Source organism: Rhinopithecus bieti, unplaced genomic scaffold (genome assembly GCF_001698545.2).
Source record: "Rhinopithecus bieti isolate Rb0 unplaced genomic scaffold, ASM169854v2 scaffold_1918, whole genome shotgun sequence".
In the NCBI taxonomy this organism is placed as follows: Eukaryota; Metazoa; Chordata; class Mammalia; order Primates; family Cercopithecidae; genus Rhinopithecus; species Rhinopithecus bieti.
Window position 1 is genome coordinate 2,038,926 of NW_016803680.1, and position 25,074 is coordinate 2,063,999.

The window sequence follows — 25,074 nt, forward strand, 5'->3', positions numbered from 1 at the left end:
CAGTCATCTGAGCCGTATCAGTTGCAGAGCTCCACAAGCACAGGCTTCCTGCCTCATTCCCTTAACCTTTAACTGTCAAAAGGAAATCCCCTGAATTAATTCAAGATTGGCTTATATACTCCTTCAAGGATAAATCTTTCATGTGAGGAAGACTTGAGCCTCTGCATAGAAGACTAAAATACTTGCAAGAGCTATGCCTGGGTGCTCAGTCTCACAAAAGAATCCCCAAATTATGGAAAGCAAATGTCTATATATTTTTGCGTACACCTCCAAAGGGAAATACTGTGTGATGTGAGGAAGACTCACCTGAAAACATTGGAGTTTGTGAACCCTGACCTAGAATGAAATTTTAATTAAGAGACTAGAGAGGAGTAGTTGTGGCAGAATGAAAAATAAGATGAGATTACTGTTTTAGAAACTCAAAAAGTCATGTTTTAAGAAGAATATGTTGCGAAGAGTCATGTAGGGTGAGGATAAGAAAAGAAGAAAGTAGATTTGGCAATTAGAAAGCGAAGAGGCTTCCCCTTCTCAGCTACATAACAAACACTGTGAATAATACTTTGACAAAAATAATGAACTGAGAAGAAAATATGGAATTGGCATAGACCAGCAATAAAGTGAAAGCCAGTATCCTTGGAAGTAAGCAAGCATTTGTTTTTTAAACATAAAAGAAAATGAGTTTTCAAAGTTATGCAAAATATTAAGACAGACTACAATTTACCGGAGGGTTTATTTGTTTTTGGCTTTGTAAGTACATGGGTATAATTGCAAATTAAGTTTGTGTTTATATTTTAGCTTATACATTGAGGATTGTATTTATTTTTTCAAATTTTCTAATTGACAGATAAAGTTGGATATATTAGTAATGTACAAAATGTTTTGAAATGTTATCTATATATATTGTAGAATAGATAAATCTAGCTAATTAGCATATGCATGACCTCAAATATGTATCATTTTTGTTGTGAGAGCACTTACCCAATTAGCTGTAGTCCCCATGCTATGCAATAGATCTCTTGAACTCATTGCTATTATCAAACTGAATTTGTGTATCTTTTGCTCAACAACTCCCCCTCTGGTAATCGCCATTCTACTCTCTACTTCTATGAGATCTGCTTCTTTGGGATTCCATATATGAGTGAGATTGTGCAGTATTGTCTTTCTGTGCCTGGCTTATTCACTTAACATAATGTCCTCCAGGTTCACTTATGTTGTCACCACGGAACAGGATTTCCTTCTCATTATGGATGAATGGTATTCTGTTGTGTATATATACCACATTTTCTTTATGCATTCATCCGTTGATGAACACAGGTTGATTTCACTGTGAATAGCACTGCAATAAACATGGGCATGCAGCTATCACTTTGACATACTGATTTCGTTTCCTTTAGCTGTATATCCATCATGGGATTGCTGGATCGTATGATAGTTCTATTTTTAATTATTTTAGCAACCTCCATACTGTTTTCCCTAATGGCTTTACTAATTTACATTCCCACCATCTGTGCAAGGGTTTTTTTTTTCCCACATCCTGGTCAACACTTACCATTTGATAATAGCCATTCTAAAAAGAGTGAGGTCATATCGCATTGTGGTTTTGATTTACATTTCCCTGATGATGAGTAATGTTGAGCATTTTTTCATATACCTGTTGGCCATTTCTATATCTTTTTTTGAGAAATGTCTGTTCAGGATTTTTGCCCATTCGTAATTAAGTTGCTTTTCGTGCAACTGAGTTGTTTGACATCCTGGTCTTTTATGGACATTAACCCCTTATCAGATGTATGCTTTGCAAGCATTTTCTCCTATTCTGCAGTTTATCTCTTCATTATCATTTCATTTATTTAGCAGAAGCTTTTTAGCTTAATACAATCCTATCTATCTATTTCTGCTTTTGTTGTCTGTCATATCTAAAAAAATCATTGCTTAGACTAATGCCATGGAACTTTTTCCCTGTTTTCTTCTGGAAGTTTCACAGTTTCTGTCTGGAGTATTTATGACTTTCTATATCAAAGAACACATCTATATCTAAGAACACATGCCTTTTCTTTCTTTTTCTTGTCTAATTGCTCTGGCTAGGACTTCTAGTGCAATGCTGAATGTAAATGGTGAGAGTGGACATCTTTGTCTTATTTTAAAGCTTAGAGGAAAAGCTTTCAGTTTGTTTTCCCCATTGAGTATGATTTTAGCCCTGGGTTTGTCATATATGGCCTTTATTGTGCTGAGGTATATTCCCTCTATACCTAAGTTGTTGAGAGATTTTTATCATTAAAGAGTGTTGAATTTTCCAAATGCTTTTTTTGTATCTATTGAAATAATCATATGGTTTTTGTCTTTCATTCTGTTAATGTGATGTATCACATTTATTGATTTGCATATGCTAAACCATCTGTGCATCCCTGGAATGAGTCCCACTTGATCATGGTCAATGATCCTTTTAATGTGCTGCTGAATTTGGTTTTCTATTATGTTGTTGAGGATTTTTGCATTTATGTTCATCAGGAATATTGGCTTGTAGTTTTTTATGTGTTATTGTGTCCTTGTCTGGTTTTAATATTAGGGTAATATTGGCCTTATGAGTTTGGAAGTATTCTTGCCTCTTAAATTTTTTGGAAGTGTTTGAGAACAATTGGTATTCATCCTTAAATCTTTGGTAGAATTTAGCACTAAAGCCACTAGGTCCTAGGCTTTTCTTTGGTAGGAGACTTTTTATTACTTATTCAATCTACTGACTCATTGTTGGTCTGTTTAGATAGTGTGCTTTTTCATAATTCCGTCTTTGTAGGTTGCATGTGTCAAAGAATACATACATTTTCTATGTTATCAAATTTTAAGGTATAATTGTTTATTATAGTGTCTCCTGATCCTTTGTATTAATGTGGTATCAAATGTTTCCTTTTTCATTTATAATTTTATTTGTTTCAATTTTCTCTCTTTTTTCTTAGTCTAGCTAGTGATTTGTCAGTTTTCTTAATCTTTTCAGAAAACCAACTTTTACTTCTGTGATTTTTTTCCTGAACGCTGTGTTCCTCACAACCTATAAAAATAAGAGATTTGGCTGGGCGTGGTGCCTCATGCCTGTAATCCCAGCACTTTGGGAGGTTGAGGCTGGTGGATCATGAGGTCAGGAGATTGAGACCATCCTGGCCAATACGGTGAAACCCCGTCTCTACTAAAAATACAAAAAACTTAATAATAATAATCAGCCTGGCGTGGTGGCACACACCTGTAGTCCCAGCTACTCAGGAGGCTGAGGCAGGAGAATCGCTTGAACACGGGAGGTGAAGTTTGCAGTGAGCCGAGATCATACCACTGCATTCCAGCCTGAGCAACAGAGTGAGACTCCATCTCAGTAAGTAAGTAAATAAATAAATAAATAAATAAATGACTAAGGTCAACAGATGCAGTCAATAACTTCAAATAAAAGTCACTTTTAATGCTAGCTTATAAAGCTGGGGTAGGAAAAAGGTGATGCAACAAGATTCTCCAGTGATTGTTCCCCTACAGAACCATCAATTTGAATAACTATTCACACACATGTACACAAAAAAATACCTTCAGAAGAACTAAAGAAATCAGATGAGAAATCACAGTACCTTATTATATAGCACAATAATAAGAAAAAAATATTGAGGATGGTAGGAAGGACAGTTTGTTATTATCCATGTCACCCCTCTCTGAAGCTCAGAAAGCACAGGTGGAGAAAGATAACATTAGCTTGAGGGAAAGATGGAGAAATAAAAGGACGACTTTGTCTTAAACCTTAATAGCATCTCTGCTACAGTAAAACCCAGCACTGGGCAGACCTCCCCGTCCCTAAATCTAAGTCAGTACCTGCAAATTGGGCAAACCTGCATCAGCACTAGGTAAGAACCCATAGTCCCTGCAAGGTGGATTCGATTTCCAGTCTGCATCAACACCAGCCAACCAAGTGATCTTGGGCTCTGGATAGTTCTCAGTGGCAGGCAGTCCTCAGTGTCCATCACCTTCAGTCATGCCTCAGAGCTACATCAGCCTTAGCAGCCATGATGTTCCAGCCTGGCACTGTGTTGACCATGGTGGTCCAGGCTTAGAGTGCCTTCTAGTTTTTCAGTGGCTTCAGCAATTTCAGGCTTAGGGACTACCCTAGGTGGCCTGCCCAGAATCTCTGTACAGAATTACTGTTGAAGCGTGTTCCTAGATGAAGCCAGTCAGGGAAGACTAGAATAAGTGCTTCTTCAAATGTGCAGACCTGCAACAACAAGGATCATGAATAATCCAGCAAGCATGACATCACCAAATAGACAAAATAAAATGCCAATGACTGACCCTAAAGAAGGTGATACATGAATTGCCTGACAAAGAATGCACAATAATGGTTTTAAGGAAGCTCAGCAAACCCCCCCAAAAATACAAAATACAGAGAAACAGTCCAAAGAAATGGGATAAACAATAACAAGAACTAGGAATTTAATAGAAATATGGAAATAATTTTTTAAAAGAAATCCTGGACTTAAAAATATAATAGAGAGCATCAACAGTATAATTGGTCAAGCAAAAGAAAGTCTGTGAACTTAAAGATAGGTTTTTGAGAATATATAGTCAGAGGAGGAAAAAGAAGAAAAGGGAATGAAGAGAACTTATGGATTTTATGGAAAGCGTTAAAGAGCAAATGTTTAAGTCATGTGTTTAAAAAAAAGTGAAGCGAAAGACAAAGGAGTAGGAAGTGGATTTAAAGAAATAAGAGCAGAACACTTTCCAAACCCAGAGAAAAATATAAATATCCAAGTATAGGAAGGTCAAAGGTGTCTAACCAAATTGGATCCAACTGAGGCTTCTAGAGATCAATTTAAAAGACTGAAGAAAGAAAATAAAAAGAAGCAAGACCTTATGAGCAAGTACTAGCAGAAACCACAAACTATAGAATCAAACCTGCGTATATTTCAGATTTATAATTTTTTAGAATAGAATATAAAACATGTATGTTTAAAATATCTAAACAGAGTCTCAGAAATATGAGAAAATAATATAATACACACATATACACAAGTATTGGGATCCTTTTAGATTTGAAAAGATCTAAATAGAATCTTGAGAAATGAGAAAGAATTATAATTTAAATTAAGAATCAATAGATATTGTAGACAGTTGGCATGAGAATTAGTGATAAATGGAAAAATATTTCATGCTCATGGGTTGGAAGGATCAGTATCATAAAAATGGCCATACTGCCCAAAAAAATCTACAGATTCAACACTATTTCTATCAAACCACCAATGCCATTCTTCTCAGAATTAGAAAAACTATTCTAAAACTCATATGGAACCAAAAAAGAGCCTGATTACCCAAAGCAATCCTAAACAAAAAGAACAAAGATGGGGAGGCATCACACTACCTGACTTCAAACTCTATTATAAAGCTATAGCAATCAAAACAGCATGGTATTGGTACAAAAACAGACACATAGACCAATGGAACAGAATAACAAAAATAAAGCCACACACTTAAAATCATCTGATCTTTGGCAAGACCAACAAAAACAAGCAATGGGGAAACTCTTCCTTATTTAATAAATGATGCTGGGATAACTAGCTAGCCATATGCAGAAAATTGAAACTAGACCCCTACATTTCACCAGGTACAAATGTTAAATAGATCAAAGGTTTAAATGTAAGACCTCAAACTACGAAAATCCTAGAAGACAAGCTAGGAAAATCTCTTCTTGACATTGGCCTTGGCAAAGAATTTTCAGTTAAGTCCCCAAAAGCAATTGCAACAAAAACAAAAATTGGCAAGTGGTATCTAATTAAACTAAAGAGCTTATGCACAGTAAAAGAAAATATCAACAGACAACCTACAAAGTGGGAGAAGATATTCACAAACTGTGCATCTGACAAAGGCCTAATATCCAGAATCTATAAGGAACTTAAGCAAATTAAGAAGAAAATAATAATAGCCCCATTTAAAAAGGGCAAAGAACATGAACAGAAACTTCTTCAAAATAAGACATTAGAAGCAGCTAACAAACATATTTTTTAAAATACTCAGCATCACTAATCATCAGAGAAATGCAAATCAAGACCACAATGTGACACCATCTCAAACCAGTCATAATGACTATTATCAAATGATCAAAAAGCAGCAGCTAGTGATTTCATAGAAAAAAGGGAATACTGTTAGTGGGAATATAAATTAATGCAGTCATTACAGAAAGCATTGTGGAGATTTATCAAAGAACTTAAAATAGAACTACTATTCAATTCAGCAAGTCCATTACTAGGTATATACCAAAAGGAAAAGAAATGATTCTACCAAAAAGACACATGCACTCGTATGTTCATTGCAGTACTATTCACAATAGCAAAGACATGGAATCAACTAGGTGCCCATCAGTGGTAGATCAGATGTAAAGAAAATGTATATATACACCATGGAATACTACACAGCCATAAAAGAAGAATAAAATCATGTCCTTTGCAGCAACATGGATGCATTTGGAGGCCATAACTCTAAGCAAATTAACACAGGAAGAGAAAATCAAATACTGCATGTTCTCATTTATAAGTGGGAGCTCAACATTGAGCATAAATGGACATAAACATGAGAACAATAGATACTGTAGACTACCAGAGTGGGGAGGGAGTGAAGGGGGCATGGGCTGAAAAACTACCTATGCTGTACTGTGCTCACTGCCTGGGTGATGAGATCCATACCCTAAACCTCAGTATCACACAATATTCCCAAGTAACAGACCTGTACAGGTACCCCCTGTATCTAAAATAAAAGCTAAAATTGTTTTAAAAAATTCTTCAGAAATAATTGCAACAACTGATAACAAAAGAAATATATTTAATGTATCCCATGAGATTTAAAAAATGGAAAATATGAAAGAATGTTAAAAGTCATGGAAGATAGACATTCCAATGTACAGTCAAAAAGAGTTCAAAAAGAAATAATAGAAGACAAGGGGTTCATGTTTGGCTGAGAATTTCCAAAATTATTCAAAGACAAATCTTCAGTTTCAGAAGCTCACTGAATTGTTTTAAATTCTCACCTAGACACATCATTGTGAAATTTCAGAACACCAAGGCTGAAGAGATCTTTGAGGCAACCGGAGATAAAACTTAAATAGGCAGGTTAAAATATCCTGTGTAACCACTGAAGGAATATTTTTAAAGTATAACTTCTGAAACACGTAAATACTAGCAATGCAGAAGAAAAGAAAACTAAGTCACATCCAAAAGATGGGTGAAGGGAGAAAAATTGAAATAGAAAAGAATACATGGCAAAGCAATGTGATGATAGTAATTAACCCAAATATATCATTAGCAAAATTAAATGGCAACAAAATATGCTCATTAAATAAACAAGATTGCATTCTGGATTCTCCCTGACCCCAAATTCTAGCTTCATGCATTTTACAGGAGGCATAGTTAAAAAAATAAAGACACAGAAAGTGCAAGAATGGCAAAGGATGTATCAGGAAAATACAAAAATAAAACAGTAGTGACTGAAAATAACCATTTTCATATCTAATTTTTGCCACTTGTATTTTTTTAACCAGTCTTACAAGAGGTTCATCAATCTTGTTAGTCTTTTCAAAAAATAAGCTTTCAACTTTGTTGATTTTTTATTGCATTTTTTAAAATAAAATCTATTAAGAGAAAACATATTTTAACATTAAAATTACTAGAGATAAAGAGGTTTACAACATGATAGCAGATTCAATTGAGCATGAAGTTATAAGAATTCCAAATTTTCACTTATATACCGATATAATGTAGATATATATATAGTCAAAATAGCCAGTTGGAATAATAGGCAGACACACAACATTACAGAAGGAGATTTGAACATACCTCTCTTGTAACTGATGGATAAAGCAGTGGGGAAATCAATGAATGTTATATATTGAACAGTACAGTTAATAAACTTGCGTTAACGGACATACATAGAACATAGATTCCCAAACCATGTTTTCAAACACATAAGTCTCAGAAGCTGACCCAGATGATACATCATGAAAATTAATATGTAATGATGTATTTACTGACCATTAGGCAATTAAATTAAAAATGAGTAACAAAATGATAACTAGAAAAGGAACACAAAATTGAGAATTTTAAAACACATTTTAATAGTTAATGGGCCAAAGAGAGAATCATAACAGAAATTAGCAAATATTTAGAACTGAAGAGAAATTTAAATACTCTGAAGCAAATGAGTTATTGGAGGAAATTTTATACCTTTTAACTGCTAACATTAAAAAGCCTGAAACTTAACTAACAAACTGTCCAGTTTAAATAGTTAGAAAAATAACAGCCTAACAAATTCAAAGACAGTGTAAAGAATGAACAAATAAGAGTAAAATTTAACCAAACAGAAAATGGGGCCGAGCGTGGTCGCTCACGCCTATAATCCCAGCAATTTGGGAGGCCGAGGCGGGTGGATCACCTGATGTCAACAGTTCAAGACTAGCCTGGCCAACTTGGCAAAACCCCGTCTCTACTAAACAATACAAAATTAGCCAGGCGTGGTGGCGGGTGCCTGTAATCCCAGCTATTCGGGAGGCTGAGACAGGGAGAATTACTTAAATATATATATTTATATAGCTGTTATATAAATACATATTTGTATATATATTTGTATAGCTGTTATAACATTGAAATCTAAGAAGATATGACAACTTTAGGCCAACAAATGTGAAAAATTTAAACAAACTGTTACATTTCTAAAAAATCCACTTCACTAAATTTGATTTAGAAGAATTAGAAAATTTAACTTGTACTTAAGTATTCAAGTAATTCAATTAATAGTTAAAATTATTTCTACAAAGAAAACACAAGGCCTAGATGGCTTTACTACTGAGTTCTATATATTCTTCCAGTTAGCACATAAAAACATAAGATGCTACTTCTTAACTCCTCCTATGAGATGAGCAAAAGCCCCATGCCATAACCTAGCAAAATCATCACAAACTATTCTCATTCATGAATATAGATTCAAAAAATTCTGGACAAAATATTAGCAAATTGAATCTAGGAAGTTTACTTTTATATTAAAATATCTATCAACAAAATTCCCATTTTAAGGGATTAATGAGGAAACATAAAAATCTTAATAAATACAAATAAATCATTGATACATAGTAAAAAAAATTTAGTAAACAAAGATTAAGATGAAGAAAAGTTGCTGAGCTTTATGATGGACATATGCATGTACAGAAACCTATAGCAAATATAGTATTCAGTACTGGCTCTTCAAAAGCATTTCCTTTAAAAATGGGGAACTAGATGAGGATGACAGCTATTGCCACTTCTGTTAAACATTATACATCAGTCTTAATTCCATTCTGTAATATAGAAAAGTAATCAAAGCATGTATAGACTGAAAATAAAGAAACTACCATTAGTCAAAAATGCTATAAAATCTGAGGAAGTGTTACCAAAGTATAAGAACAGACGTGCCGAGGCAAGCCAAAAAAGCATGTATTAAATATGGTCTTCCCTAGAATTCTTTAGAGAGGGTTTATAGAGTGTTTCCATAATGATGTAAAGTTATATTGGACAGTTCTGGTCTATAGGGTTAGCCCTTGATATTTTTTGCATCTGTACAAAAAAGCCAATATCCAGAATTATTCATTCTGTGTCAATTTTTCTCTATATCAAGTTAAGATCTACTTAGGACTCTTATATCAAGTTAAGATCGATTTGCCATAATTTTAGCACTTGAGGGTTCACGTCTTGGCCATCTCTCCCTGCTCAAAGTGTTTTATGAGAACTTTTTGTTTAGACCTGTCTTTTGTCCTCTTCCCAAATGTATGAATTCATTATCAAAATTCTACACTGGAAATTCCTAAATTAAACATGTTCATATCCCCAGGAACTTAGTCTCTCATTACTTATATGCACTTCATTCTTGGGAAAGACATTAATTAACTTGTCAGCTTGTTTCTTTGAAATTTTCTTGAATGCTCAAATGTTTCAGAATTTGCCCTATCCATTCTCTACTGTTGAATTCTAGCCTCTATCTCCTGGCTGTACTTTACTCCCTTAATCAATTCATGTTAGAAGTGTTGAAAAATAGCACTAGTGACTTCCTGACCCTATCAAGTGCCAGGAAGACTTATATGGATACCCACTTCACCAAAAATACTTCAGAATTCTATAATCGTCAGCACAAACTGTGTCACTGATGGCAGTGGCCACTCCAGACAGCCACTGGAATGTTCTTCAAAGATAATCGTCTGGTTTTCAATTTTCTGAGCTTGATTTGATCATCACTGGAGGATTTGTTGTCCTGGGGATAGTTGATTTCCGTAATATTACCTAATCTTATCTTTTCAGAAAAGCTAACCAACATCTCAAACACCACCAGAACCGTCGTACGTAATTCATTGCTGTTCCTTCCCAATTACAACCTTGCAAAGTGTATTAGTCAGTATACAGCTATCTACGAGATGAAGATATTGTGCACCACCTTAAAGAAGCATCCTATCTACCTAAATTGTAGCAAAGAAAGTAAGTACCTCAGGGTCCCTTAGTCTAGCAAATTAGCTTCAGGTTCATGCTGTAAAACATGTGGGGAATCTGCCCTTCCTTCATCAGAAAGAGTCAGGATACATGTTTGGTACATAAGTCCTTTTACAAGGCTGGAAAAAACCTCCTTAAAAATAGTAAAGCCTCAGTCTGGGTGTGGTGGCTCACGCCTGTAATCCCAGCACTTTGGGAGGTCAAGGTGGGCGGATCACCTGAGGTCAGGAGTTCGAGAGCAGCCTGGCCAACATAGAGAAACCCCATCTCTACTAAAAATACAAACATTAGCCGGGCATGATGGTGTGCACCTGTAATCTCAGCTACTCAGGAGGCTGAGGCAGGAGAATCTCTTGAACCCAGGAGGCAGAGGTTGCAGTGAGCCAAGATCGTGCCACTGCGCTCCATCCTGGGCGACAGAGCCAGACTCCATCTCAAAAAACCAAACCAAAACAAATAAATATAATAAAGCCTCAAAAGCAAATCCAGGGTAAGTTTAAAGTGGTCATCAGATATACAATAAGAAGTACTAATTATCAACCATGTACTAACTTTACCTGCGTTATTGTTAAGTCTTCACAACAATCTCAAGTTACCTGTTTTTATACCCATTTGAGGAAAATGACCGTGTGTCATACAGCTCTTATGGTCCAGACTGGGATTCAAAGTTTTTATTCTTCCACTGCATAATGCATTCCCATAAGGAAGGATTTGTTCTGTCTTCACCGTTTTTATTTAATACTGTTTAGTGGTTATTAGTTTAAAAGTGTTGCAACTATGTTGCTCATTTTATTCCTATGTATCTTTTGATGCTATTATAAATGATATGGCTTTGTGAAATGTCATTTTTGTTTGTTGCTGATATAGAGAAATACAGTTGAAAAAGTTCATTTTCTGTATATTATTGAACTTGTAAAATTATTTTAATAATTTAGGTGTATATTTTTTATTTTAATGGGTGTATTCAAAGCTGTTAATAACATATTTATTTTCCAATCCATGTACACTTATTTTTTGTTCTTGACTCCCTGCTTTGTCAAAGACACATAGTTCAAATTTAATCAAATTGGTCATCATAGACCTTCAGTTTCATTTCAATTTAAAAGATATCATTATAATATTTTACTATCAAGAATGATGCTTTCTATAGAAACCCTTTATCAGAATCGAGAAGTTTCTTTCTATTCTGTGTTTAGTTTATTTAATTATGAATACATGTTCAATCTTAACAGATGTTTTTTACTGCTTCTATTGAACTTTTCTTCTTTGTTCTCTTGAATTACATATTTGTTCCATTGAACTACATGGTGAATTATACAAGCTGAATTTGCAATGGTACATGATAACCAATCAAGTAATAAATTAGGTAAAGCAAGCATTATTGTGATATATTAAATGTTATATATTGTGGATTAAGTTCACTAATATTAATTAAGGATTCTTGTGTCTATGTCTATTAAAAAGATTAACCTAAAATTACTGGGAATTTTTAGTGAAATACTTACCAACCTTTGGTATAAAAATTAAACAGGATGGGCATGGTGGCTCATGCCTGTAATTCCAACACTTTGGGAGACCAAGGCAAGTGGATCACCTGAGGTCAGGAGTTTGAGTCCAGCCTGGCCAACATGGTGAAATCCTGTCTCTACTAAAAATACAAAAATTAGCTGGGCGTGGTGTTGCACGCCTGTAATCCCAGCTACTTGGGAAGCTGAGGCACAACTATCGCTTGAACGTGGGAGGCAGAGGTTGCAGTGAGCCCAGATCATCCCACTGCACTCCAGCCTGGGCAACAGAGCGAGACTCCATCTCAAAAAAATAAATAAATAAACTTTATAAAATAAAAAATAAACAAAGTAAGAAGTGCTTCCTATTTTTTATTTGCTCAAAGATTTTGTGTATCTACCAACATATCTTCTTAAATGTTTGGTTTATTTCCTCTTAAATAGGGTGTAATTCATATGTGAAGTTAATTATGCATGGAGATTGTCCTTTGGGGAGGTTTTTAATTGTTCACATTTCTAAGTGAGAATTATTTGGGTATCTTATTAATAATCTGGGTGAGGAGTTGTTGAGTTTTTACAGGACCATTTCACTCCATCTAAATTTTCCAGTTTATTGGAATACATTTATTCACAATACCTTATGGTCTTTTTAACATCTGTAGGATTAATAATGATGTCTCCATTTTCATTTCTGTCTAATTTTTGCCACTTGTGTTTTTTTAAACAGTCTTAAAAGAAGTTTATCAATCTTCTTAGTCTTCAAAAAATAAGTTTTCAACTTTGTTGATTTTTTATTGCATTTTTAAAATTTATGTTCTACATTATTTTCTTCTTCTACATTCTAAATTTGGGGGATTAATTCTCTAACATCACAAGATGAGCCCTTAGATTGTGTATTGTCACTCTGCATTCTTTTTGTGACTAGAATGTATCTCAGTGTGGTTGGAGGGATTGGCATTTTTTCTACTTAGATGCTCTAAGCTTCTAACATCTGTGATTTGATGTCTCATTACTTTTGGAAGATTGTCATTCTTGGGAAGACAAAATTTCTGGGAAAAGTCAGTACAATTTGGAAGATAGAATTGTCCCTTGGAGACTTGAGACGTAGAAAGAAGAAAACATACAGCATAAGTTAAGGGTCCTGAAGAACCAAAAGGCTATCAGGAAATCAGAAAACTATATCCACACTACTACCACCACCCCATCACACACTCCCCAGTAAAAAGACATTTACATGTAAAGAAACTATATTTCACTCTACCAACAGAAATAGCTGTCATAAACCAAGCAACCATGTCATCTTCTCAAACCATTAACACTATTTCATAGAATTACTATTTTTGATGGTCCATGAGAATTCAGTTCACACCAGAAAAAGGTAGGACACATACAAAGTATGAAAGGAGGACAAAAGGAATAAAACAGTGCACATGACAAAATAACCTTTAAAAATCACAAAGGCAACATACTTACGAATACACCTATGGTGGTGGCAGAAAATGTGTCAAAATGTTAGCAATGTTGATACTATACAGAGGGAACAGTGTTTATTTTATTACTATTATTTCGATTTCACTTTATGAGAATTTTAGAAATAATATAAGGAGAAAATGGGCTTCAGACAACTATATGAGAGTACGATACTGTTTTTATAAAGCTCAAATTTAGAAATTAAAATATTGGTAGTGCATACATGTAAAGGTCAACTTGTATGTAATTAACACAGGAAATCAGAACACAATTCATCGTAGCAGTTACCTGTGGAGAATAGAAAAGTGAAGGATCACATAAGTATTCTGTTTACAATATTTGTAAACTTTTCATTTTGAGGCTTGGCTTATAGATGCCATTATGATATTATTCTTAAAATTTATAAATAAGGCCAGGTGCAGTGGCTCACACCTGTAATCCTAGCACTTTAGGAGGCTGAGGTGGGCAGATTACTTGAGGTCAGGTGTTCGAGACCACCCTGGCCAATGTGGTGAAACTCTGTCTCTACTAAAAATACAAAAATTAGCCGGGTGTGCTGGCATGCACCCAGCTATTCAAGAGGCTGAGACAGGAGAATCGCTTGAACCTGGAAGGCGGAGGTTGCAGTGAGCCAAGATCATGCTACTGCACTCCAGCCTGGGTGATAGAGTGAGAGTGAGACTCAGTCTCCAAAAATATATATATATATATATATATGCATAAATATTATACCATATAGTCTTTGGTATGAGTCAAGTATTTTTAAAACATAATTCTAAAGTATGAGAAATGTAAAAGATGAAATAATAGTAGATATAATGGTCTACCCAGAAATCTGAAATAATCCCCTAATGAACTATTAGATTCTGTAATAATTAATGTGGTTGCTGAACTCAGAATAAATACAAACAGAAAATTCAATTGCATTTCTATACATCAATGACAAAGACTTATAAAATGTGATTCCAAATAAGGGAGAGTTCAGAGGCCAAAACTAGAACAGTTTGAGCAACAAAATAAAGTAGTACTGGATTATAACCCAAAATATAACAAATAATATCTGTAAGTCTATTTTGATTTATTAAAGTAATTCTGATATTTAGTTTGACATCTATTTAAATGATGTTCAAATATATCTATTCGAGTTCAAATATACAATTTCTAGTATATAAAGGGGAAGAAAGGAAAACTTTATAGCAGAGAAAACTGAAAAACACCACCTCAATCAAGTGACCAAGAGCAACGTCAGCAGTAAATAATTCGCTTTGAGTGTATGGAGCTCTCCTTTTAGATGTGATAAAGATTGAACTTTACCTTTGCGGTATTCCTTCCAAAAACCCATAACCTCATTCTAATCATGAAAAAAAACCTTATATAGATCCCAACTGAGGGTCTCCCAGGTCGTATTCTACAAAATACCTGACTCCCAGTGCTCCTCAAAAATGTCAATGCCATTAAAAATAAGAAAAATTCAAGAAACTATCACAGCCAAGAGGAACCTAAAAGACATGGCTATTAAATGTAATGTGGTATCTGGATTGGAGCATGGAACAGAAAAAGGACATTATATTTTAAAAACTAGGAAATCTGAATAAATTAGATACGTTAGTTATAATGTATTAATATTCATTAATTGTAACATGTATCTTACTAGATATGTTATTAGGGATACTGGGTACAGGATATATGGAGCTCTCTACTCTCTTTACAATTTTTCTGTAAATCTAAAACTATTCTAAGATATCCTTTTTTAAAACAAGGAGAGGAGAGTTTATAATTTTCTTATAACAAGATTTTTTTTTTTTTTTTTTTTTTTTTTTTTTTTTTTTTTTTTTGAGATGGAGTCTTGCTCTGTCATCCAGTCTGGAGTGCAATGGCATGATCTCTGCTCACTGCAACCTCCGCCTCCCGGGTTCAAGTGATTCTCCTGCCTCAGCCTCCCAAGTAGCTGGGATTACAGGTGCCAGCCACCACACCTGGCTAATTTTTGTATTTTTAGTAGGGACGAGATTTCACTATGTTGTCCAGGCTGGTCTCAAAGCCCTGACCTCAGGTGATCCGCGTGCCTCGGCCTCCCAAAGTGTTGGTATTACAGGCATGAGCCACTGTGCCAGGCTATCATTTTCTTATAACAGGAATTCTGTGCCTTTTATTCATGAACTTTCCAAGAAAGTTTTACGAGTGTCAGCTAATGGTCAGTTTTACATTGTTTAAAGGCAAGTGTGTCTTCTTTTCCAAGAGTATTTGTACTTCAAAGCTTTCTTCTAATTAGCAACTTAAGATTTCACATTTCTGAAAGGATTTGGGATATATTGTTCATAGCAAGCAATGATTATTAGACATATAAATAAATATATTAATATACATATGCTTACTTAATTACCATGCATTATGTTAATGAAGGCCGATCTTCAAAATTTATTGTTCAAATGGCATTTTTGCAGCAGGATAATTTCTTCTCACACTAAATACCTTGTCTCAATTTAGTCTAATATTTGATTTTATCCTATATTTTTTCTTTGTTGTTTTCCTAGTTCTTGTTCATTCATAGTATCAATGTTGTGCACTAAGATTAGCTGTCTTGCATTTTCTTTTTTGCCAATTTCAGATACTGAGAAGAATATTTATTCTTTGGAAGAGCCTATGATTGGAAAGTATTTGATTGACATGAGTACTGCAGGCTTTATTTTCCTTCTGTTGATTTTCTTTTGGGAGACTACTTCATGGAGACTAAGAACATTCCTCAATCAATACATTTACTTTGGTATCTACAAGCGATACAGGAAAGTAAGTACTCAAGTGTGGAATAATTTAAGAACAACTCTAAGAGAATTGAAAATTAGGTCTGAGAAGTATGTATCTATATACTGTTACTTTAGCCAGCCTGGTAGCATGCTCCTGTGGTCCCAGCTACTCAGGAAGCTTGGAAGTTATTTGATGAAAGGAAAATCTGTGTCTACAAGAATGTATTTTCTTAACCTATATTGAGATAGAATTACCTACACTAAACTGCATTCTTTTTGTTGGTCATTTCAAAGGTCCAGATTTTGTCTTTATGAATTTTCTCTAATGCTATTTTCTATTTCACTGATAATCTAATTCTTTTTCATGGCTGAAAAGTACTCCATTCTGTATAAGTACCATATTTTGTTTATCCATTCATTCATTGATGGGTAGTTAGGTTACTTTCGAATCTTGGGTATTGTGAATAGCATGCCTGCTATGGGTCTGTCACATATGGCTTTTATTATGTTGAGGTTCGTTCCTTCTATACTCATTTTTTAGGGTTTTTATCATGAATGGATGTTGAATTTTATCAAATGCTTTTTCAGCATCAATTGAAATGATTATATAGTTTTTGTCCTTCATTATGTTGATATGATGTACCACATTGATTGGTTTCTGTATCTTAAACCATCCTTGCATCCCTGGGAGAAATCCTACTTGGACATGATAAAATGATCTTTGTAATGTATTGTTGAATTCAGTTTGCTAGTATTTTGTTGAGAATTCTTACATCAATATTCTTCAGGGATATTGGTCTGTTGTCTTCTTTCTTTTGTTATGTATCTTTTCTGATTTTATTTCTGCCTTAATTTCATTGTTTACGCAAAGTCGTTCAGGAGCAGACTATTTAATTTTCATTTAATTGTAAGGTTTTGAGCAATCTTCTTAGTAATGATATCTATTTTTATTGCACTGTGGTCCAAAAGTGTGGTTGGTATGATTTTGTGGGGTTTTTTTTTTATAATATGTTAAAGACTGTTTTATGGCTGATTGTGTGGTCAATTTTAGAGTATGTGCCATGCACAGGTAAGAAGAATGTATGTTCTGTTTTTGGGCAGAGAGTTCTGTGGGTGTCATTTAGATTCATTTGGTCAATGTCGAGTTCAGGTCCTGAATATCTTTGTTAATTTTTTGCCTCCATGATTTGTCTAATACTGTCAGTGAGATGTTGAAGTCTCCAACTATTATTGTGTGGTTATTTAAGCCTCTTTGTAGGTCTCCAAGAATTTGCTTTATGAATCTGGGTGCTCCCGTGTTGGGTGCATACATATTTAGGATAGTTAGGTCTTCTTGTTGAATTGAACCCTTTGCCATTATGTAATGCCCTTCTTTGTCTTTTTTGATCTTTGTTGGTTTAAAATCTGTTTTGTGTGAAATTAGAATAGCAGCAACCCTTCTTTTTTTTCTGTTTTCCATTTGCTTAGCTTTTTCTCCATCTCTTTACTTTAAGCCTGTAAGTATCATTGCATGTGAGATGGATTTCTTGAGTGTAGCATACAGTTGAGTCCTGCTTCTTCATCCAACTTGCCACCCTGTGCCTTTTAATTGGGGTATTTAGCTTATTTATATTCAAAGTTAATATTGATATGTGCAAACGTGATCCTGTCATCGTGTCATTGGCTGGTTGTTATGTACACTTGATTGTGGAGTTGCTTTATAGTGTCAAGGCTCTTTTACCTAAGTGTGTTTTTTTGATGGTCTTTCCTTTCCATATTTAGCACTCCCTTCATGATCTCTTGTGAGGCAGGTCTGGTGGCAATGAATTCCCTTAGCATTTGCTTGTCTCAAAAGGATCTTATTTCTCCTTTGCTTATGAAACTTAGGCTGAATATGAAATTGATGGTTGGAATTTCTTTTCTTTACCAATGCTGAATATAGGCCCCCAATCTCTTCTGGCTTGTAGGGTTTCTGCTGAGAGATCTACTGTTAGCCTGATGGAGTTCTCTTTGTGGGTGATCTGTTCCTTCTCTCTAGCTGCCTTTAACATTTTTTCTTTCATTTTGACCTTGAGAAATCTGACGAATATGTGTCTTGAGGATGGTTGTCTTGTATAGTATCTCATAGGGGTTCTTTGCTTTTCCTGAATTTGAATGTTGGTGTCTCTAGTGAGGTTTGGGAAATTTTCATGGATGATATCCTGAAATATATTTTGCAAGTTTCTTGCTTTCTCTCCCTGTTTCAGTGACAGCAGTAAGTCATGGATTTTATTTCATTACATAATTCCGTATTTCTCAGGTTTGGTTCATTCTTCTTTGTTGTTTCTTCTTTATTTTGTCTGACTCAGTTATTTCAGAGAACTGGTCTTTGAGGTGAGCTTCTTTCCTCAGCTTGCTTGATTCTGCTGTTAATCCTTGCAGTTGTATTATAGAATTCTTCAAGTGTGTGTTATAGAATTCTTGAAGTGAGTTTTTCAGCACTATAAGATCAGCTTGATTCTTTCTTAAAATGGCCACTTCATCTTTCATCTCTTGTATTGTTTTGTTATATTCCTTAGAGTCCTTGGATTGGGTTTTTACTTTCTCCTAAATTTTGATCATCTTTGTTCCTATCCATATTCTGATTTCTATTTCTGTCATTTCAGCCATTTCAGCCTGGGTATGAACCATCACTGCTGGGGAACTAGTGTGGTTGTTCGGAGGTAAGAAGACACTCTGGCTTGTTGAGTTGCCAGAGTTCTTGCACTGGTTCTTTCTCATCTGTGTGGGCTTATGTTCCTTCAGTATTTGAAATTGCTGTCCTTTGGATGGGTTGGTTTTTTGTGTTTTTTGTTTGTTTGTTTTTTGCTTGTATCCTTTTTTATGCCCTTGGGGATTTGATTGTGGTATAAGGTGGGTTCAGCTGACTGCTTTGTTTCTGGAAGACTTTAGGGGGCTAAGTCTCAGCTCAGCACTCTTGGGCTGCATGCTCTATCACTGAGGAGCTGGTCCTGGGCCCACAGCTTTGTTCTCTGGCCCCTGGAAGGTAGGAATCTGCTGCACTGGAGGGGCTGAAGTGGTCCCAGTTCACTGGCCAGAACACTCCAACGAGTGGCGTGGGCCAAAGCACTTCACTGGGGTAGGGGCAGCAGGATCCATGCTTGCTTGCCTGTGCCAGCAGCCACAGTAGTACAGCGAGGTGCACACGCCTCAGCTGATTGGGGTACTGTCGGAAGCAAGGCTGCCGCATACCTGCTGAGCTTGCACAAGTTACAGTGGTGGTGTAAGGGCGGGGATTGGGGGCTTCCAGTGTTGGTGCTCACACTCATGCTTGCAACAGTGATGGCGAGAGTGGGGCACTGGTGAGCATGGCGCTGTTGGCCTCCGTGGTGCTTGTGCTCCCAAAGGCAGCATTGGCAGCGCAGGGTGGATGAGGCTGCCAATATCCTTGTGCGCATTTGTAGCAGCGGTGGGGCGGCACCATTGCGTGGGGTTGCCAGTGTCTGCATGTTCGCGCCGGTGGTGGTGTCACCGTTGAGGGTGTTGAACATCTTTTGCATACCTCTTGGCCATTCATATGTCTTGTTTCAAAAAATGTCTGTTCAGGTCCTTTGCCATGTTTAAATCAGATTATTTGTTTTCTTACTATTCTGTTGTTGTGATTGCTTATATATTTTGGATATTAATCCCTTATGAGATAAATGGTTTGCAGATATATTCTCCCAATCCATAGGCTGTCTCCTCACTCTATTGTTTATTTTACTCTGCTGAAACTTTTTAGTTTCATGCAATTTTATTTGTCTATTTTTGCTTTTGTTGCATGTGCTTTGTGGATTATTTGAAAAAAACCTTTGCCAGACCAATGTAAAGAAGCTCTTACCCTGTATTTTCCTCTAGGAATTTTACAGTTTCAGGCCTTAAGTTTAAGTCTCTAATCCACTCTGAGTTCATTTTTTTTATATTGAGTGAGATATAAACTTCATTCTTTTGCATGTGGATCTTCAAATTTCCCAATAGCATTTATTAAGGAAACTGTCTTCCTCGTTGTGTCTTTTGGGCACCTTTGCTGAATATATTTGACCTTAAATGCATGATTTTATCTCTGGACTTTCTGTTCTCTTCTGTTATTCTGTATGTCTGCTTTTGTACCAGTACTGCATTGCTTTGATTACTGTTACTTTGTGGTAGATTTTGAGTTCGAGTTGTGTGATGCCTGGAGTTTTGTTCTTATGTGCTCAAGATTTATTTGGCTATTTGGAGGTATTTTGGGGTTTCATATGAATCTGAGAATTATCTTTTCTATTTCTGTGGAAAGGGCCATTGGAATTTTGATAGGGATGGCATTGAATCTGTAGACTACTTTGGATGACATAAATATTTTAACAATATTAAATTTTCCAATCCATGAACACAGGATATCTTCCGTTGATTTTGTCTTCTACAAAATATTTAGTCACTGTTTTATAGTTTTCAGTTTGCAGACCTTTCAGCTCTTTCATTAAATTTATTGCTAAGTATTATTATGCTATTGTGAATGAGATTTTTTTTGGATTTTTTGATAGGTAGTTATTAGTGAATAGAAATATTGATTTTTGAATGTTGATTTTGTATCCCACAAATCTATTAAATTCATTTGTTAGTTCTAACATATTTTTGGTGAAATATTTAGGGTTTTCTATTTGTAGGGTCATGGCATCTGCAAACAGGGACAATTCAATTTATTCCTTTTCAATTTGGATAACTTTTATTTCTTTTTCTTGCCTAATTGCTCTAACTAGGACTTTCAGGACTATGCAGAATAAAAGTAGCAAGAATGGACATCGTTGCCTTATTCCTGATCTTAGAGAAAAAGCTCTCAATTTTTCTCCATTGAGTATGATGTTTGATGTAGGTGTGTCATATATGGCCTTTATTGTGTTGAGGTACATTCTTTTAATACCTAATGTGTTGAGAGTCATTTTATCATAAAGGATGTTAAATTTTGTCAAATGTTTTTTCTGTATTTATTCATATGAATCATATGTTTTTGTCCTTTCTTAGATTAATGTGGTATCACATTTATAGATTTCTGTTATGTTAAAACATCCTTGTATTCTTGGGATAAATGCCACTTGGTATGGTAAATGGTCCTTTTGATGTGCTATTGAGTTTGATTGAGAACTTAATCACATTGCTAGTATTTTGTGAGAAATACTATTTGTGCTAGTATTTTGTTGAGAACTTTTGCATCTATGTTTTGTTATGTTGTGTTTCCACTTTCATTTATCTCAAGATTTAAACTTCCCTTTTAATTTGTTCTTTAACTCATTATTTGGAAGTATATTGTTTGATTTTTATGTATTTGTGAATTTTCCAAAATTACTCATGTTATTGATTGCTAGTCTGATATCATTGTGGTCAGAAAAGATACTTGGTATGATCTCAGTCTTTTGAAATGTGTTAAGATGTGTACTATAGCCTAACATATGAACTCTCCTGGAGAATGTTCTGGGCACACTATAGAAGAATTTGTATTCTACTGGTATTGGATTAAATGTACTATATATGTCTATTAGTTCCACTTGGTCTAAAATGTTGCTTAAGTCCAATGTTTCTGTATTGATTTTCTGAACGTATGAGTTGTACATTGCTATTTAAGTATGGTATTGAATTTTCCTACTTTCCTATTCTTGTATTACTGTCTATGTCTCCCTTCAGATCTATTAATACTTGCTTTATATATTTATATGATCTGAAGTTGGGTGCATGTATGTTTATTATTGCTACATCCTCTTGATGAATTGTCTCCTTTATCATGATATAATGATCTTCTTTGTCTTGTTTTACAATTTTTGACTTAAAGCTTATTTCATCTAAGCATAGCTACTCCTGCTCTTTTTTTTTTTTTTTTTTTTGGTTTCCATTTGTATAAAATATTATTTTTATCCCTTCATTTTCAGTCTAGGTGTGTCCTTACAGGTGAAATGAGTCTCTTGTAGATAGCATATATTTCAGCTACTCTGTATCTTTTGATTGGAGAATTTAATTCATTTAAATTGAACATAATTATTGATTGGTAACTACCTTCATTTTGTTGTTTTATGATTATTTTGTAGATCCTTTGTTCCTTTTTTCTCTCTCTTGTTATCACCTTATTGATTAAATAATTTTCTCTACTGGTATGCTTTAAGTCTTTATTTTCTATCTCTTTTTATCTGCTTTGTTGTTTTGCATGTACCATAAGGCTTCCCAAGAAATTTTTATAGTTATAGTAGGCTACTTTAAGGTGATAATAACTCAATTTTGATCACATTTTAAAATTCCACAATTTTACTCCTTCACTTTCCACATTTAAAATTTTTAAAGTTACAGTTTACTTTCCATTATATTATATATCCCTTAAGAACATACCACATTTTGTCTTTTAACCTTTATACTAAAGTTAAAAGTGATTCATACCACAATTACAATATTGGAGTATTCTGCATTTGACTGTATGCTTACTTTTACCAGTGCGTTTCATATTTTCATATGTTTTTCTGTTACTCATTAGCACCCTCTTCTTTCATCTTGAAGAAATTTTATTAGCATCTCTTGTAAGTAATCACAATCTTGAGGTCTGGTGGTAATGAAATCCCTTAGGTTTATGTTTGCCTGGGAAAGCCTTTATCTCTCCATTTATGAATGACAAGTTTGCAGGGTATAGGATTCTTGAATGACAGTTTTGTTTTCCCTTGAGCACTTTAAATACATCATCCTACTCTATTCTGGTTTGTTAGATCTCTGTTGAGAAATTCGCTGCTAGCCTTATTGGATCTCCTTTATATATGTTATTTGCTTTTTTCACTTGCCACTTTCAAGATCCTCTTTTTGTGCTTGACTTTTGACAATTTGATTTTCATATGTCTTGGTGTAGTATTGTTTAAATTTAATCTGATTGAACATATTTGACCCTCCAGTACCTGGAAATGTATAACTTTCTCCAAATTTGTCAAGTATTATGCTATTATTTCTTTAAACAAACTTTCTAACCATTTACTTTTTTCTTCTCCTTTGCTAACTCATATTTGCTCTTTTGATGCTATCTAATAAATCCCATAAGATTTCTTTATTCTTTTTCATTATTTTTAATCTTTTCCTTTTCTGTCTGTTTTCAAATAACTTGTCTGCATGTTCAAGTGAATTACAGATTCATTCTTTTGCTTGATCAAGTCTTCTGTTCATGCTCTCTACTGCAATTTTTATCTCAAATTTGTTGTATTTTCAGCTCCAGAATTTTGTTAGATTTTTTAAAAAAATAATTTCAATCTCTCTGTTAAATTTCTCATTTGAGTCATTATTGTTTGCCTGATTTAATTGACTTGTTCATTGTTGTTATTATATTGAAGTATGTTTGACATTCCTTAAAACGATTATTTTGAATTCTTTGTCAGACTATTTGTGTATCATTTTGAAGAGTGTCAGCTCCCGGGAGAGACTTGTGTTTTTTTGTTTTGGTGTTGGTGGCATTATGATCTCCTTTGTTCTTTATGTTTGTTTTGTTTTGTTTTGTTTTGTTTTTTGCCTTCCTTTGATGTATGCACATTTGAATAAGTAGGAACTTATTCCAGTTTTTGTAGATTGGCTTTTTCTAGGAAAACCTTTTACCTGTCAGCTGTTCAGAGATTCTGAGCAGACTGTTTCAAGTACAGATTTGCTGCTGGAGTCTTTGGGCAAGCTGTTCTTTTGCCAGGGATAGCAGCTGGGTAGGTATGGTGCCTGGGACCATAAGGTTGGTCCTGAAGCCTGTATCCCCTGGTGGTCCAGGTTATTAGGTCTACTGGGAAAAGATTGAACCCAGGGTCTGCTAGAGCATGGGACCATAAGGGCCATCCTAGAAGGTGAAGCCAGCCTGGTGCTAGAGCCAGCATGGAGCCTGGTTCCATGGGCGCTGGTCTGAGTTCTAAGATCATGGATGCTGGCCTAGTACCTAGAGCCACTGGATCTGGTCTGGGGCTTATGACTATGGGAGTCAGCCAAGTTCTGGGTATGGTTCAGAGCCCAGGGCCACTGGCACTGTCCTGGCCCTGAGGTAGGCCTGGAACCTGAATCTGTAGGGCTGACCTGGTATTGGAGTGGGTCCAAAGACTGCCTGGTTTGGAGACTGGTCCATAGCTTAGGTTCTTTGTGGAGATCAAGTCTGTTTCACTGGACTGGAGCCTGTGACCACAGGGGCTGCTCATCTGTGGCCTGTATCCACCAAGTAAGGGCTGAAGGCTCAGTCTGTGAGTACCAACTTGATGACTAGGGCTATGAGGGTCAGCCTGGTGTTGGGGAAGGCCTGAGGTGTAGGGCTGTGGGAGCCAGCTCTACGCTGTGGATGGTGGGGTGTTCCAGGGACAAAATATGGCCTGGATCCTGGGACTTTGGTATCTGTCCTGGTGTCCGGGCAGGACTGGAGGCTCAGTACTGTAAGTACTTAAATACTTGGAGTCTGGAGGATATAGGGACCTGACTGGTGCTGTGGTTCTTTTGGAGTGTAGCACAGCTCCTCATAAGTCACACTTTGTACCTCACCTTTAGGGGCCTGGTAGAAATGACTCTAGTTATGGCTCTAAAACCAAAAAGGTATGGAGGTGGGTCCTGAGAAGAATCAGCAATGTTTTGCAAGACATCTACTTCAGGGGAGGCCATTATAGTTTTCTCAGACAAAGCAGTGTTAATTTTTTTTTTTTTTTCTTTTTTTTTAGATGGAGTCTCGTTCTGTCACCAGGCTGGAGTGCAGTGGTGTGATCTCAGCTCACTGCAACCTCCACCTCCTGGATTCAAGCGATTCTCCTGCCTCAAGCTCCTGAGAAGCTGGGACTACAGGTGCTTGCCACCACACCCAGCTAATTTTTTTTTTTTTTTTTTTTTTTTTTTTTT

At 35.4% G+C, this 25,074-nt stretch overlaps 1 protein-coding gene across 1 annotated transcript in view; it reads left to right on the top strand.

The window, feature by feature from the left end:
• The window catches only part of LOC108513759 (ATP-binding cassette sub-family A member 3-like), a 163,109-nt gene that overhangs the window by 114,250 nt on the left and 23,785 nt on the right, over window positions 1-25,074 (top strand). Inside the window, 2 exon segments of the mRNA XM_017849615.1 lie at window positions 10,329-10,502; window positions 16,098-16,276. Of these exon segments, the coding sequence (XP_017705104.1) occupies window positions 10,329-10,502; window positions 16,098-16,276 (353 nt within the window).